Consider the following 12,500-nt stretch of genomic DNA (forward strand, 5'->3'; position numbering starts at 1 on the left):
ATCTGCACTGTGTGAGAGTCAATGCACAGTGTGTGTGAGTGACGGGATATATTTATATAGAGAGTTTAGAACAGGGAATCTGCACTGTGTGAGAGTCAATGCACAGTGTGTGTGAGTGAGTGGATATATTTATATAGAGAGTTTAGAACAGGGAATCTGCACTGTGTGAGAGTCAATGCACAGTGTGTGTGAGTGAGTGGATATATTTATATAGAGTTTAGAATAGGGAATCTGCACTGTGTGAGAGTCAATGCACAGTGTGTGTGAGTGAGGGGATATATTTATATAGAGAGTTTAGAACAGGGAATCTGCACTGTGAGAGTCAATGCACAGTGTGTGTGAGTGAGTGGATATATTTATATAGAGAGTTTAGAACAGGGAATCTGCACTGTGAGAGTCAATGCACAGTGTGTGTGAGTGAGTGGATATATTTATATAGAGAGTTTAGAACAGGGAATCTGCACTGTGTGAGAGTCAATGCACAGTGTGTGTGAGTGAGTGGATATATTTATATAGAGAGTTTAGAATAGGGAATCTGCACTGTGTGAGTCAATGCACAGTGTGTGTGAGTGAGTGGATATATTTATATAGAGAGTTTAGAATAGGGAATCTGCACTGTGTGAGTCAATGCACAGTGTGTGTGAGTGAGTGGATATATTTATATAGAGTTTAGAATAGGGAATCTGCACTGTGTGAGAGTCAATGCACAGTGTGTGTGAGTGAGTGGATATATTTATATAGAGTTTAGAATAGGGAATCTGCACTGTGTGAGAGTCAATGCACAGTGTGTGCGAGTGAGGGGATATATTTATATAGAGAGTTTAGAATAGGGAATCTGCACTGTGTGAGAGTCAATGCACAGTGTGTGTGAGTGAGGGGATATATTTATATAGAGAGTTTAGAATAGGGAATCTGCACTGTGTGAGAGTCAATGCACAGTGTGTGTGAGTGAGGGGATATATTTATATAGAGAGTTTAGAATAGGGAATCTGCACTGTGAGAGTCAATGCACAGTGTGTGTGAGTGAGGGGATATATTTATATAGAGAGTTTAGAACAGGGAATCTGCACTGTGAGAGTCAATGCACAGTGTGTGTGAGTGAGTGGATATATTTATATAGAGAGTTTAGAATAGGGAATCTGCACTGTGTGAGAGTCAATGCACAGTGTGTGCGAGTGAGGGGATATATTTATATAGAGAGTTTAGAACAGGGAATCTGCACTGTGTGAGAGTCAATGCACAGTGTGTGTGAGTGAGGGGATATATTTATATAGAGAGTTTAGAACAGGGAATCTGCACTGTGTGAGAGTCAATGCACAGTGTGTGCGAGTGAGGGGATATATTTATATAGAGAGTTTAGAACAGGGAATCTGCACTGTGTGAGAGTCAATGCACAGTGTGTGTGTGTGTGTGTTTGAGTGCATCAGTGTGTCTCCCTCTCTGTGTGTGTGTGTTTGTGTGTAAGTGGGTTTCGGAGGGCAGCGCTGCTCTGAGGGTCCTCGGCTCGGTTGCCATGGTACCCAGCCCTGCTCAGGAAGTGGTTGTTTCTGTCACTGCAGGCCTGACTCAGAACGAGACGAGCCCAGAGCTGCAAACCACACCGAGGCTGCTGCTGAACTGAGACGGCAAAACAGCAACGAGACTGCAGCCCAGCCTGCTGGCTTGGGAAGACAAAACTGCCTAATATAGACCACTTTAAACAGGCCTGCTGGTTTCCATCTGTCCTTAGAGAAGTTTCTCCACAGCGAAGTGTAATAAAGCACAGAGAGGTCTGGTAAAGCATAGGGAAGCATTGTAAAGCACAGAGAGGTCTGGTAAAGCATAGGGAAGCATTGTAAAGCACAGAGAGGTGTGGTAAAGCACAGGGAAGCATTGTAAAGCACAGAGAGGTCTGGTAAAGCATAGGGAAGCATTGTAAAGCACAGAGAGGTCTGGTCTGTGCAACCACGGGATGACAGTACTGCCCCAACACTATGATAAGAAATTTTTCACAGGTGGGCTAATTCTCCCCCCCCCCCCCCCCCCCCCCCCCCCCCCCCCCCCCCCCCCCCCTCACCTCGTTCGAGTGAGAAGTCCCACCCGTTTATTCAAAATAAGTGACTCAACGAACGTAATCCCCATGGGGACTGAACTCCCGCCCCCCCCCCCCCCCCCCGTCCCCCCCCCCCCCCCCTCCCCGCCCCCCGAGGTAAAAGTCACCTCCCGTTTATTCAAAATAAGGACGCGACGAACATACTCCCAGCTCCCGAATAACAACGGTAAGAAAACTCGGGTTATACCGATCAGATTAACATCCGCGTGTGGACGCTGTGCGCGCCTGCGTCGCAATCCCGTAGGAAACACGCTCACGGATTCTGCAAACGCATCCTTGCAATCTTAAAACGGTGCCTGGTTACGATGGACTGAACGGGTCGATATATATATTATTATTATTATTATTTTTTTGCACGGTAGAGCTTTCGCCCTAACTGTCAGTCTAACCCGGCAACAGGACAAGATACAAGAGTGTGTTTAAATATATCGTGCAGGTAAATGATTTCCACATCAACTCCACGGCGTCAGAAACATTGTATTTATGTGTGCAAGAGGCAGGCGTGTATTTACATATCAACTGATATGCGCACAGCAAGCAGTTCGACACTCAATGAAAAATGTTACCAGATTTTAAAGTGTTATATATATGAGAGATATAGATAGATATTTATAGATAGATGGATAGATGGATAATGTATTTATTTGTACGTATTTATTCGCATATTTTTATTTATTTCTTTGCATTATTTATGTATTTATGTATAAGATTGAATATTTTAATATTTCATGCATGAGAAATCGGGGAATGGCAGACTGATGGGTTCCTATAGGCATTGTAAAGCACAGAGAGGTCTGGTAAAGCATAGGGAAGCATTGTAAAGCACAGAGAGGTGTGGTAAAGCATAGGGAAGCATTGTAAAGCACAGAGAGGTCTGGTAAAGCACAGGGAAGCATTGTAAAGCACAGAGAGGTCTGGTAAAGCACAGGGAAGCATTGTAAAGCACAGAGAGGTCTGGTAAAGCATAGGGAAGCATTGTAAAGCACAGAGAGGTCTGGTAAAGCATAGGGAAGCATTGTAAAGCACAGAGAGGTCTGGTAAAGCACAGGGAAGCATTGTTCAGCAGCTTTCCTTTGACTCTATGAAGCTGAGTGAGTTCATTCTATATAGAGGGGGTGCAATTCAATATGATAACAAGGGAACATTATTCAGCAGCTTTCACTGGACTCTATGAAGCTGAGGGAGTTCATTCTATATAGAGGGGGTGCAATTCAATATGTTAACAAGGGAACATTATTCAGCAGCTTTCATGGACTCTATGAAGCTGAGGGAGTTCATTCTATATAGAGGGGGTGCAATTCAATATGATAACAAGGGAACATTATTCAGCAGCTTTCACTGGACTCTATGAAGCTGAGGGAGTTCATTCTATATAGAGGGGGTGCAATTCAATATGTTAACAAGGGAACATTATTCAGCAGCTTTCACTGGACTCTATGAAGCTGAGGGAGTTCATTCTATATAGAGGGGGTGCAATTCAATATGTTAACAAGGGAACATTATTCAGCAGCTTTCACTGGACTCTATGAAGCTGAGGGAGTTCATTCTATATAGAGGGGGTGCAATTCAATATGTTAACAAGGGAACATTATTCAGCAGCTTTCACTGGACTCTATGAAGCTGAGGGAGTTCATTCTATATAGAGGGGGTGCAATTCAATATGCTAACAAGGGAACATTATTCAGCAGCTTTCACTGGACTCTATGAAGCTGAGGGAGTTCATTCTATATAGAGGGGGTGCAATTCAATATGATAACAAGGGAACATTATTCAGCAGCTTTCACTGGACTCTATGAAGCTGAGGGAGTTCACTCTATAGGGGTCTGCAGAGCTGTATCCAGTTTGACGAGAGCAGTTGTTTTGCAGTGGAAATGTTGCTCGCGTGAATTTTTTATTTTTTCAGTTTAGTTGCCTGTTCATCTCATCAAAGTCCTGCACCGTTTCCTGTGTGTGTGTTTCCTGTGTGTGTGTTTCCTGTGTGTGTGTTTGTATCTTTTTGCCCTCTTTTTTCATATAGCTGGAAACCTGCTTATCAAATTGTCTTATGAAACTTGTTTTGTTTTTTTTCATCCTCCACTGCTCTGCTGTTGATGCGTGTCACGCTCAGCGACTCTCTCTCACACGGAGAACTCTGACTGGGGATGTGCTGTCATGGCGATGATGTCAGTGACTGGCTGGGTTTAGCCATCTTTAGCAAATTATCTCTCCGCCTCTTCTCTCTCCTCTCATCCCCTACCCTCTCCTCTCTCTCTCTTCTCTTCCCTCTCTCCCTCTCTCCTCTCCTCTCCTCTCTTTGTTTCCACAGCCATGGCGACTGAGGATTGTTATCACCAACGTGCATTGCTCCATTTGCCACAAAAAGCAAACGCTAACGACCGCTTCTCTCCCGTTGTTTCTTATTCCAGCTCGCAAAAATGACGCAGCTCTCTGCGTTCCTCCTTTTACTCCTGCTGGCGAGCAACGCTGCCGCGGATAACTCCACAACCGGCGCCCAGCAAGCCACACTGTCACCTACCGCCCCCCCAAGCACGTATCCCGGCACGCCAACCTCCGAGACAGGGGCTCGCACCTCGACCGCCGGGAAGGAAATCCCTACGGAGACGACCGGGACGTCAGCTGCCGTTCGCGTGACAGAAGGAGCCGGTCAGAAACAAACTACCATGAAAACTCCTTGGCCTTTGAAGAAAGCAAGCCATGCAGAAATGCAGCCTCATCATGGATCTCCGCGAGTCATTTATGAAGAGCCGGGTTCGAGCCGCACCACCGTAGTCGTGCTCCTGTTCCTCCTCTTGGTGGCGCTGGCCGCCTTGCTAGTTTATTTCTACCACCGGCTCAACAGAGAGACGGAGGGAGGGTACACCTTCTCGAAGCTGTTTCCGGCGAACTCTATGGACGACTTGGGGGAGGCACGAGGACCCCGGGCGTGGCTCAGTGGGGCGCTGGCTTTCTTTAGGGACAGACAGGGGAGCGGGGGAGAGGATTTGGAGGCCGGGGGGCAGGACGAGGAGGAGGAAGACCGCGAGGAGGAAGGTTGCAAAGCAGCAGCCGCGGGAGAGAAAGAGGAGAGGCCGCCGACAGACGCAGAAAATTTGGATTCGGATTCGGGTGATTACTCCAGTATGGAGGGTTTTGATTTGGCGAAGGGGGCGAAGGGGAAGAGGGAGGGGTGAAACTCGCTTCTGAGCGATGGGGGCGAGAGGGGTTGGGAAGGGGCCGCTAAAAAGTTGACCTGCGGCCCACCCTCCTTTCTCGCCCGGACTGCACTAGACGCAACCCGCCGTTTTGACGGACCTTTGGTCTGCCAGCGGTAATTTTTAGACCTGTGACGTGACTGCGTTGTAAACGCTACGAGGCTTGGGAAACCATACGGTACCCCAAATCTGCAGGGAAAAATCATTTGGACGTGGGGGTGGGGAATGGGGGTTGTGGATTTTTGTTTCAGTGTCCTGCATTAACAATGGCTTATAAAAAAAAAAAAAAGTATATCATCTATAGGAGGAATCCTAAAGGTGCCTTAGTGTCTCTGTTAAAAGCTGAGAATCCTGCGATTTCCCAGGAATCATTTTATCTGCGAAATTGGACCGTCTCTATTTACAAACCCTGCTTGAAATGTGCTGTGATTTCAGGTACCCTGACCCTAGCCGTAGCCAGAGCACTGACCCTGACCCTGACCCTAGACATATCCCTGACCCTAACTCTAGCCATATCCCTAAACCTTAGCATATTCCTGACCCTAACCCTAGCCATACCCCTGACCCTAACACTAGCCATATCCCTCACAATAACTCTACCCATATCCCTGACCCTAGCCCTGGCCATATCCCTGACCTTAACCTTAACTCAACCCCCTAGCCCTAACCCTAACAGTTTTCTGATACAACTGTGTACTGACATATATCCTGCAAACAGATTTCCGCATCCAGTCCATCGTGACTCTGCATAGTAACACTGTACTGATGTGCAAGCGTGCGTGGCTTCCCTCAGTAACTTCTCTGTAAACACAAAGCCGTTAGAGACGTCTACATGAGATTCAGCGCGGTTTGTTACAAAGGATCCTGGGTAACTGAAACCCACGCCAATTAACAAGGGCTGAATTCCAAACGAGCAGAACTCAGAGGAATCGACAAGAATCCAGGCAGGATTCCCGTGGGACTCCAGAAGGAATTTGTTGAGAATTTATGGCAGTTATTTGAAGAAAGTGTTGCTGTTTTGTTCTGTTTGCTTTTTAAACCCAGATAAAAACGTACTGGTGCAGAAAATGAAGAACTTTTCAAATTTCAAAGGAGAAATGCTAATGAATATCATTGACAAGAAGGATGGGAACATTTCTTAAAAATTTCTATTAAGAATATATATATTTTTCAGAAATATTACTGTACATATTGCAATGTTTATGAGTGTAAAAATTAAGATTTCTTGGTCTGAAACCAGATCCTTGCCTGGGTCAGTGATTCTTTCTTATTGGAGAAAAAATTGACCCCTTCTTTCTAATGTTTGTGAATCGCTTTTTTAAATGTGTAAAATTTATAAACCAAATGATTTTTCTTTTTTTTTAATTTTAATAAACTTTAATACAATTTCAACAAGCTTGTTAAATTTTTTTGTCAGAGGGAACTGTCTGAATCGTGTTTGGTGTTGCTGTATAATATATAAAACTATGCAGATTGAAGCTCAGGGGGGTGTCTGAATCGTGTTTGGTGTTGCTGTATAATATATAAAACTATGCAGATTGAAGCTCAGGGGGGCTGTCTGAATCGTGTTTGGTGTTGCTGTATAATATATAAAACTATGCAGATTGAAGCTCAGGGGGGTGTCTGAATCGTGTTTGGTGTTGCTGTATAATATATAAAACTATGCAGATTGAAGCTCAGGGGGGTGTCTGAATCGTGTTTGGTGTTGCTGTATAATATATAAAACTATGCAGATTGAAGCTCAGGGGGGCTGTCTGAATCGTGTTTGGCAAACCACACCACGAAATGATAATTAGAAAATTCTATTTTATTCATTCAACATCCTTCAACATTTGCAGTAAGAAAGAAGATGAAAAGGCACATTTTGATATTCTGTGCAAAGCAGAATGAACGGATCTCAAAATCGAGCAAAACATCCCATTATTAAAACAAGCGTGTACTTTTTTTGTTTAAAATAAACTATATATATATCTAATATATATGATGATATAATACGCTATAATATATAAATTAACGCAGCCTATGGATAATTATTTAATAGATAATAATATTATAGATATATGAAGCAAATAAAATATTTTGTTATATTATATATATCTAGGGTGGATAAGGTATTTTCCACTAGATTAAAAAATGCCGTATATGAAACATGCCTCAATACATTGCGGCCTAACTAATACTGAGTCCATCCTCCGCTGTCTGTCCTGATCCCGGCCTCCCGACTCTTCATTCCTGTTTTTTTTTTTTTTGAAGCAAGGTGTAATATTGTACAATAAATAATATTTCCACAGAAAAAGTGATCGTGGAGATGCCGGGGATTGAACCCGGGGCCTCATACATGCAAAGCATGCGCTCTACCACTGAGCTACATCCCCGCTCCTGCTGTCCTGATCCCGGTTATCCCTCCCGACTCTTCATTCTCTTCTCTTCAATCCCGGTCGCACTGCCCTCTTGCGGCTGTCAGCGGAATTACAGTTAACTACAGGTCATCAATTAGAATTCTGAATTCCACGAACCCGGATAGCCCAGCGTTCCCGAGTCCGGATAGCGAGTCTCGCAGAGTCCGGATAGCGAGTCTAGCAGAGTCCGGATAGCGAGTCTAGCAGAGTCCGGATAGCGAGTCTCACATAGTCCGGATAGGAAACTCTTTCAGAGCCCGGATAGCTCAGTCGGTAGAGCATCAGACTTTTAATCTGAGGGTCCAGGGTTCAAGTCCCTGTTCGGGCGGAATATATTTTCGTTGTTTTTATTTAATAAATACATTATAAATAGATACAGCCCCTGACTGTATATTTACTATCCTTAATATTATCTATTATGTTTGTTGTTGTTTTTTTAGTTTTTTAGTTTTTATTTTTAATGTAAACGCTCAGTCCTTTCTAAATGCGTAATACTTTCCACTGCACGGTATTGCAATTTGATTTCAGATTCCCCTCCCCAAATATAAGAGAGATCCGTTTAATTTAAAACTCTGGTCGTTGACATTAAACTTAAATGTCTCGACAAGCTATTTTTTGAGTCACACTCCCCTCTGGCGGTAGGCTGCGGAACTGCAGAGACTCGTTGATGAGGTCACAGGCGCCGAGGCTCCTTCACGGGTGGCCGGTTAGCTCAGTTGGTTAGAGCGTGGTGCTAATAACGCCAAGGTCGCGGGTTCGATCCCCGTACGGGCCAGATCATATTTTATATTCTTTAAGAAAATTGTAATACTAATAATAATAATAATAATAAAAAAAAAAAACAATGTTAAAAATTATTATTAGTTTTATTATTATTATTATATAATATTATTATTAATGCAACAAAAAAAAAAGACAAAAAAAGACAATTTCCTCCGGTCTGAATAAGACTCAAACATTGACTTTGAAAGCATTGCGCTGCAGTAGCTAATATCAATCAATCAATCAATCAATCGCTCTCTCTAAAATAAATACACACTCTCTGTTTATAGAGACCTCCTCACGACCAAATTTTATCTCCTGCATCTACAATCTCAGCTTCTGCAAGCGAGGACCCGAGAGGCAGGTGCTCTACAACGCAGGGAGAGCGAGTCTCTGTGGTGTTGCTGGTGCAGGATATGCTTGCAGAATTGAGTGGTGAGTCGAGTCAAGGTTGCCCCTGCCCCTGCAGAAGAAACTAAAATAAACTTCATTTCAAGATGTTTTTTTTTTTTTTTTTTTGTAAAATTGCAATTGAATTTGGAATGAGTTTTTTTGTGTATCTATCTATCTATCTGTGTGTGAATCTATCTATCTATGTGTGAATCTATCTATCTATCTATGTGTGTATCTATCTATCTATATCCATATCTATCTATCTATCTATCTATCTATCTATCTATCTATCTATATATATATATATATATATATATATGCATATAATTATATATTTATATATAATATGATCTTAACATTTTGTAATTTCTGATTAATTAGGCTGTCGCTGGAGTTTTTATAATAGAGGACAGGACAGACTCTGTTGTGTAACGCGAATTATATAATACCAATCATCGTTATTAATATTAATATCAACGGCAGTTTTACGTTTAACAATTAAATGCACTGTCGATATTATAATCCAGATTGCAGAGTCCTGTTCACACTGAGAGAGAGAGAGAGACTGCGTTTATAATCCAGATTGCAGAGTCCTGTTCACACTGAGAGAGAGAGAGAGACTGCGTTTATAATCCTGATTGCAGAGTCCTGTTCACACTGAGAGAGAGAGAGAGACTGCGTTTATAATCCAGATTGCAGAGTCCTGTTCACACTGAGAGAGAGAGAGAGACTGCGTTTATAATCCAGATTGCAGAGTCCTGTTCACACAGAGAGAGAGAGAGAGACTGCGTTTATAATCCTGATTGCAGAGTCCTGTTCACACTGAGAGAGAGAGAGAGACTGCGTTTATAATCCAGATTGCAGAGTCCTGTTCACACTGAGAGAGAGAGAGAGACTGCGTTTATAATCCTGATTGCAGAGTCCTGTTCACGCTGAGAGAGAGAGAGAGACTGCGTTTATAATCCAGATTGCAGAGTCCTGTTCACACAGAGAGAGAGAGAGAGACTGCGTTTATAATCCTGATTGCAGAGTCCTGTTCACACTGAGAGAGAGAGAGACTGCGTTTATAATCCTGATTGCAGAGTCCTGTTCACACTGAGAGAGAGAGAGAGAGACTGCGTTTATAATCCAGATTGCAGAGTCCTGTTCACACTGAGAGAGAGAGAGAGAGAGACTGTGTTTATAATCCTGATTGCAGAGTCCTGTTCACACTGAGAGAGAGAGAGAGACTGCGTTTATAATCCAGATTGCAGAGTCCTGTTCACACTGAGAGAGAGAGAGAGACTGCGTTTATAATCCAGATTGCAGAGTCCTGTTCACACTGAGAGAGAGAGAGAGACTGCGTTTATAATCCAGATTGCAGAGTCCTGTTCACACTGAGAGAGAGAGAGAGACTGCGTTTATAATCCTGATTGCAGAGTCCTGTTCACACTGAGAGAGAGAGAGAGACTGCGTTTATAATCCAGATTGCAGAGTCCTGTTCACACTGAGAGAGAGAGAGAGACTGCGTTTATAATCCAGATTGCAGAGTCCTGTTCACACAGAGAGAGAGAGAGAGAGAGAGAGAGAGAGAGAGAGACTGCGTTTTCTGCGTTTATAATCCAGATTGCAGAGTCCTGTTCAAATATCGCAGAGATGAGCAGTTCTGAACTCCACTCTCTCGCTCTCTCTCTGCAGTTTTGCGACCAGTTCCTCTACAAGTCATTTCGAAAGCCACAAACACACACACTGCAGCAGGAAACTGACAAACACACACACGCATGACACAGCAGCAAACTCACTGTATGAAATGGACGAACTAGGTAAGATCTGTGTTTTCTTGTTTTGTATATATATATATATTTATTATTGTTTTTTGGTAAAGAGCTGTTCACAAAGAATTTGCGCTTCGTTTGAATGCCTTTGCTGAAATATGTAACATGCGGGAGTGGTGGGGTGATGACAGAGATTAAAGAGAGAGAGAGAGAGTAAAAGAGTTGAGAAGAAAGGGATGGAGAGAGAGAGAGAGAGAGAGAGAGAGAGAGAGAGAGAGACCTCATACTGCTACAGAATTCTGGTCATAATCACTGATATACAGTGCTGGTCAGTCCTGGGACTTGGATAGACTTTTTTTTAACTCTCTTTCTCCCTCTTCTCAACTCTCTCTCCCTCTCTGTCCCTCTTCCCCCCTCTCTCTCTCCCTCTCTACAATATCTCCATTCTTAACTTTCTCCCTCCCTCTCCCTCCCTCCCTTTCTTCTCAACTCTCTTCCTCTCTTCTCAACTCTCCCTCCCTCTCTTCTCTCAACTCGCTCTCTCTCTCTCAATAATCTGTTGCGTTCTCCTCTCTCTACAGTCATCACCTCATCGCTCCAGCATGTTAGCTATTCAAGGCCTCTGTTCCTCCACACCTCAGCGCCGCTGTGACATCACTTCCTGGGGAAGTGAAACACAGTTTCGCCCGAAGTCAGGAGGAGGCGGTTTCGGCCGCAGGCAGGAAGTGAGGCAACTGCTTCCTGTCAGCGGAAGTGGAGTCTGCAGAAGTCGGCATAATCTGTATAGTTTTCATTAAACATTATGAAGCTATCAAAGACACTGATGAAATTATTATATTATTATTATTATTATTATTATTATTATTATTATTATTATTATTATTATTATTATTATTATTATTATTATTATCATTATTATTATTATTATTATGTATTTATTTGCCAGCCCCCTGCTTTCTCCCAGGTGCACAGGTGTCACAGGGAAGCCCAGACAGGGTTACAATGCAGGCTTCATATTTAAACACAGTGCAGTTTACAGCCAGCGCTGATAATAATAACACTGCTAGAATACAATATGAACTAGGATGCTGTGTATAATAATAACACTGCTAGAATACAATATGAACTAGGATGCTGTGTATAATAATAACACTGCTAGAATACAATATGAACTAGGATGCGTGTATAATAATAACACTGTGTATAATAATAACACTGCTAGAATCCAATATGAACTAGGATGCCGTGTATAATAATAACACTGCTAGAATACAATATGAACTAGGATGCCGTGTATAATAATAACACTGCTAGAATACAATATGAACTAGGATGCTGTGTATAATAATAACACTGCTAGAATACAATATGAACTAGGATGCCGTGTATAATAATAACACTGCTAGAATACAATATGAACTAGGATGCTGTGTATAATAATAACACTGCTAGAATCCAATATGAACTAGGATGCTGTGTATAATAATAACACTGCTAGAATACAATATGAACTAGGATGCTGTGTATAATAATAACACTGCTAGAATCCAATATGAACTAGGATGCCGTGTATAATAATAACACTGCTAGAATACAATATGAACTAGGATGCTGTGTATAATAATAACACTGCTAGAATACAATATGAACTAGGATGCCGTGTATAATAATAACACTGCTAGAATCCAATATGAACTAGGATGCTGTGTATAATAATAACACTGCTAGAATCCAATATGAACTAGGATGCTGTGTATAATAATAACACTGCTAGAATCCAATATGAACTAGGATGCCGTGTATAATAATAACGCTGCTAGAATACAATATGAACTAGGATGCCGTGTATAATAATAACACTGCTAGAATACAATATGAACTAGGATGCTGTGTATAATAATAACACTGC

General features: G+C 42.4%; 2 protein-coding genes and 3 non-coding genes across 6 annotated transcripts in view; 4 read left to right on the top strand and 1 right to left on the bottom strand.

Annotated features, from left to right (window-relative positions):
* The first annotated feature begins 2,232 nt into the window (after positions 1-2,232).
* On the top strand, positions 2,233-5,262 carry si:ch211-119e14.1. The gene is made up of 2 exons (XM_041239358.1): positions 2,233-2,258; positions 4,498-5,262. The coding sequence occupies exon 2, from the start codon at positions 4,507-4,509 to the stop codon at positions 5,260-5,262; it is 756 nt and encodes a 251-aa protein (XP_041095292.1). The 5' UTR covers positions 2,233-2,258; positions 4,498-4,506.
* A 2,324-nt stretch (positions 5,263-7,586) lies between these two features.
* On the bottom strand, positions 7,587-7,658 carry trnaa-ugc. The gene has a single exon. It is a non-coding gene; the product is annotated as a tRNA-Ala (tRNA).
* A 279-nt stretch (positions 7,659-7,937) lies between these two features.
* Positions 7,938-8,010, top strand: trnak-uuu. Its single transcript has one exon. It is a non-coding gene; the product is annotated as a tRNA-Lys (tRNA).
* A 373-nt stretch (positions 8,011-8,383) lies between these two features.
* Positions 8,384-8,457, top strand: trnai-aau. The gene has a single exon. It is a non-coding gene; the product is annotated as a tRNA-Ile (tRNA).
* A 2,021-nt stretch (positions 8,458-10,478) lies between these two features.
* Positions 10,479-12,500, top strand: part of lpxn (leupaxin) — a 5,507-nt gene continuing 3,485 nt past the window's right edge. The window contains exons 1-2 of one of the 2 annotated variants that reach the window (XM_041239417.1): positions 10,480-10,639; positions 11,173-11,372. Coding sequence is in view for 1 of the 2 variants with exons in the window: in XM_041239416.1 (XP_041095350.1) it covers positions 10,627-10,639 (13 nt within the window). In the remaining variant the exon portion in view is untranslated. Of the gene's footprint in view, positions 10,640-11,172; positions 11,373-12,500 lie in introns of both variants that reach the window. The other variant, XM_041239416.1, reaches the window with a different exon arrangement.

The sequence above is a fragment of the Polyodon spathula genome, chromosome 54 (assembly GCF_017654505.1).
Source record: "Polyodon spathula isolate WHYD16114869_AA chromosome 54, ASM1765450v1, whole genome shotgun sequence".
Lineage (NCBI taxonomy): Eukaryota > Metazoa > Chordata > Actinopteri > Acipenseriformes > Polyodontidae > Polyodon > Polyodon spathula.